This window comes from Trichechus manatus, unplaced genomic scaffold (genome assembly GCF_000243295.1).
Source record: "Trichechus manatus latirostris isolate Lorelei unplaced genomic scaffold, TriManLat1.0 scaffold00036, whole genome shotgun sequence".
NCBI classification, from domain to species: domain Eukaryota; kingdom Metazoa; phylum Chordata; class Mammalia; order Sirenia; family Trichechidae; genus Trichechus; species Trichechus manatus.
Genome location: NW_004443972.1, coordinates 8,576,178 through 8,580,104, shown reverse-complemented (window position 1 = coordinate 8,580,104; position 3,927 = coordinate 8,576,178). Strand labels below are relative to the sequence as shown.

Genomic DNA, 3,927 nt, shown 5'->3' with positions numbered 1-3,927 from the left:
TTTTTTTTTTCTCTTTTATATCTTAAAAGAGATGGACTCAAGATATACCCTATACTAATTCTGCTTCATTAACATTACAAAGATAACCCATTCTCAAGTGGGATTATAACTGTCTTAGTTATCTAGTGCTGCTATAACAGAAATGCTATAAGCAGATGGCTTTAACAAACAGAAGTTTATTCCCTCACAGTCTAGAAGGCTAGAATTCTGAATTCAGGGTGCCAGCTCCAGGGGAAAGCTTTCTTTCTCTGTCGGCTCTGGGGAAAGGTCCTTGTAATCAATCTTCCGCTGGATTAGGAGCTTCTCAGCACAGGGACCCCGGGTCCAAATGATGCGCTATTCTCCTGGCTCTTGTTTCTTGGTGGTATGAGGTTCCCTGTCTCTCTTTTATATCTCAAAAGAGATTGACTTAAGCACAGTCCAATTTTGTAGATTGAGTCCTACCTAATTAACATAACTGCCTCTAATCCTGCCTCATTAACATCATAGAGATAGGATTTACAACACTTAGGAAAATTACATCAGATGACAAAATGGTGGACAATCACACAATACTGGGAATCACGGACTAGCCAAGTTGACATACATATTTTTGGAGGACACAATTCAATCCATAACAATAACCACAGGCATTGAGGTTAGGACTTACAAAACATACTTTGAGGGGACATAATTCAATCCATACCACCTTACTTCTTTTAAGAATATACTCCTAAAATCTAAATGTTTGACTGGATATAAAACTTCCTATGAACTCCAAAGGTCAATCATCTTAATGCTGACTTCTTACTAAAACAATAATACTGTTAATAGCAATAAATATACTCAATTTCTGATAATGATTCACCTAACATTTTTAGCAATATTTGTAACACAGATCCGGCCATGCTGGACCATAAAAGTATACTACCAATTATGTCTGTCTTTTTGTTTGTACCACATACAGAAGGTGCTATTCCCTATTTATCCTCACTCAAATTCCGTTAAACACAAGACCTGACCCTATGCAAGCTGACATTCTTAGAACTCAGAAGTCTGCCTCTATTCTCTGATCTCTTGCTTTTCTAAATTCCTATTGCATTACTTGCTTCTACCATTCGTTTTAGTGCTGCTTTATATTGTCTTAAATTCTTCTGTAATTTTTTTCACATATGCATTGTCTTATTATCCTTAAGTATCACCCATATTTACTAAGATAGACTGATTCTATAGTGAGATTTAAGTAAATTCTTCCCAATTTCCAATAACAAATTTTTCCAAAGGAAATTGTTTGAGTGGGGCATTCTTCACAGCTGACCTAATCATGAGAAACCAGAGCAAAAAAAAAAAGTAAACTATGGTTAAGCACCAGAAACCTGAGTCTTCTAACATCTCCTCAAAATAACAATAGCAATTTATTGAAGTTGGAATCGACTCTAAGGCAACAGGTTTGGTTTATACAATGAACCTATCACACAGCACTCAAATATTACTAAAAGGCAGTTCATTCTATTTTATGGTTGTCATGAAGTAGTGCAAAAACATTTGAGATCTCTGAACATGGAAAAAATAAGAGGGTTGAACAAGCAAATACAATATAGCAAATAGAGTTGAAAATGGTCTAAGATAGCTACTGTGTTTTAATAAAAAATTAGGAAGTTCATTCTATCAAAAGTTTGAGCTTTCAATTACTGGTTTCCAACTGTTACAGCTTAAAGAAAGAAAGGGAGGGAAGGAGGAAGGTGGGAAGAAGGAAGTTAGAAAAGTAAATAATGAAAGAGAAAAAAGCTGTTCTTCTAAATCTTAGGAAACAATCTGAGAGGTTTATTAAAATTTCACTGAAATCAGCAGCAAAAATATAACGAATGGGCTGAAGCCTCAACTAGCCCCCTAAAATAGCTGTAGTTTGGTTTAAAATGACTAAGGGTGAGATGCATCAGCTTACGGAAAATGGGGAGGTCTTCCAGCAGTCTGCCAGTGTTCTAGGTGATAGATGTTGATGAGAAATTCCCTGAAAGTGATTTAAGGTCAACAAACAGAAACGCTAGACGCATATCCAAAAACTCATCTGCAATTAAGATTGCAAGCAAGTGGCCACTCTGCCCCCCTCTCCCTCCCTCCAAAGAGGTGACCCTGCTCCTGGCAACCATCTCCCCTCAGGGCCAAAGGACACTTCCTTCCTCTAACCTCCTTTCCTTAGCCTCAAAAATCACTATAAAATTCCTTGCTCTGTTTCCCAATCGCTTTTGTGAAGGGTGGGGGGCTCTTCCTTCCTCCCTCTCCCTTCTTTCTAACCTTCCTTTCTGCCTTCTTCCCTCCTTCTTTACTCCCATCTTCTCTCCCTCCGTCTCATCCTTCTTTTCCTTCTAAATTCACTGCTTTTAAAAAAACAAAACTTCCAACTCACCCCTACTCCACTAGAAATCCGACACAGGAGAGAAGGCAGACACAGGCAGAAGGACCGAGCATTTGCAAGGACCATCTGGCACCTGCGATTGATTCATTGCCACTTTCCACGCACTCCGAGGTGAGAAGGGCAGAAGGCAAAGGACACGAAGAGCTGGTGTGACCCAGTTCCTCTGAAACTTTCAGCTGGCCACAACTCCTCCCCACTTCTCCCTTTCAACCTCTTTAATCATCCATCAAGCCAGGAGAGTGCAGTGACCTCTGCCCGGCCTGTGGAACAGGGAAAGAAGCGCGGTAAGAAAAGCAAGACTAGGTTCGCTCCTTTGCTTCCTCCGCCGTTCAACGGGAGCAGTTGCAGAGCCACCGCGTGGCCGGAAGAGGCCGCTGTTCGCTTAGAGCAGCTGCCCGGGCCGCCGCCGCCGCCCGCACCTCCCACGGCCGGGCTGGCCCAGCCCCGCCAAGTTCCAACAGCCCCCAGTCGAGCGAGCGCCGGGAACAAGCACCGCCTGGGCAGGAGGGGACAGCGCAGTGGAACCGGGCTGCTGCGAGCGTTGAAGAGGCTTCTGGGAAACTCCCACGGCCCGGGGACTTTCGAAAGGAGATAAAGACTAGACTCGCGCGCTCAAATCTGCAAGTGAGCACTTAGCGGGGCACCTGTTCCTTCCGCGCCACCGCCTTCCCAGCCTTCGGATCCGCGCCTCCTGGGGCGCCCGCCTGCTCCCGCGATGAATCCGGCGCTGGGCAACCAGACCGACGTGGCGGGCCTGTTCCTGGCCAACAGCAGCGAGGCGCTGGAGCGCGCCGTGCGCTGCTGCACCCAGGCGTCCGTGGTGACTGACGACGGCTTCGCCGAGGGCGGCCCAGACGAGCGTAGCCTGTACATCATGCGCGTGGTGCAGATCGCCGTCATGTGCGTGCTGTCGCTCACCGTCGTCTTCGGCATCTTCTTCCTCGGCTGCAACCTGCTCATCAAGTCCGAAGGCATGATCAACTTCCTGGTGAAGGACCGGAGACCGTCTAAGGAGGTGGAGGCGGTGGTTGTAGGGCCCTATTGACCGGCCCCCCGCCCCCGCGGCAGCTGTTCCCACGCCTTCCCACTTCGCCGGCCCGGCTGCGCCCCTTACTATCCCAGCCCGGGCAAAGCAAACCTGTCGGAGTCAATTATTTCTCTCGACTTCTGCCTTTCAGGATGAAGCGACCGGTTTTTCGCTCGCCCTCTGAAAGCCCTGGTGCCTGGCTGTTGGAAAAGGAGAGCGCCCGGACTTCTGGACTCAGCAGCAAGAGGCGAGAAGAGGGCTGTTAGGGCTCTGAACTTTGGAAGCTGCCGTTGGCGTGGGATGCAGGGAGACCGACGGGGCGGAGGCCCTTCTCCACCCGCAGGTGGGCCGAGCGCTGGGGCGGGTGGAGAGGGCGGGCAGGGGGAGACCCAGGGCACCGATCGCCTGGTCGCCGAAAAATGACCTACGTATAGGCTTATTGCCACAGACTTAATGGGGACTCACAAACCCATGTCCGGATTCCTACCCACTCCCTCCCGCTCCC

The 3,927-nt window shown here is 47.5% G+C and overlaps 1 protein-coding gene across 1 annotated transcript; it reads left to right on the top strand.

The window, feature by feature from the left end:
• The first annotated feature begins 2,929 nt into the window (after nucleotides 1-2,929).
• RPRM (reprimo, TP53 dependent G2 arrest mediator homolog) lies at nucleotides 2,930-3,921 on the top strand. Its single transcript, XM_004375389.2, has one exon. The coding sequence runs from the start codon at nucleotides 3,111-3,113 to the stop codon at nucleotides 3,438-3,440; it is 330 nt and encodes a 109-aa protein (XP_004375446.1). The 5' UTR covers nucleotides 2,930-3,110; the 3' UTR covers nucleotides 3,441-3,921.
• The last annotated feature ends 6 nt before the right edge of the window (nucleotides 3,922-3,927 follow it).

Excerpts from the sequence above, each read along its gene's own strand:
- RPRM (XM_004375389.2), top strand. The coding sequence starts at position 3,111 with ATGAATCCGGCGCTGGGCAACCAGACCGACGTGGCGGGCCTGTTCCTG.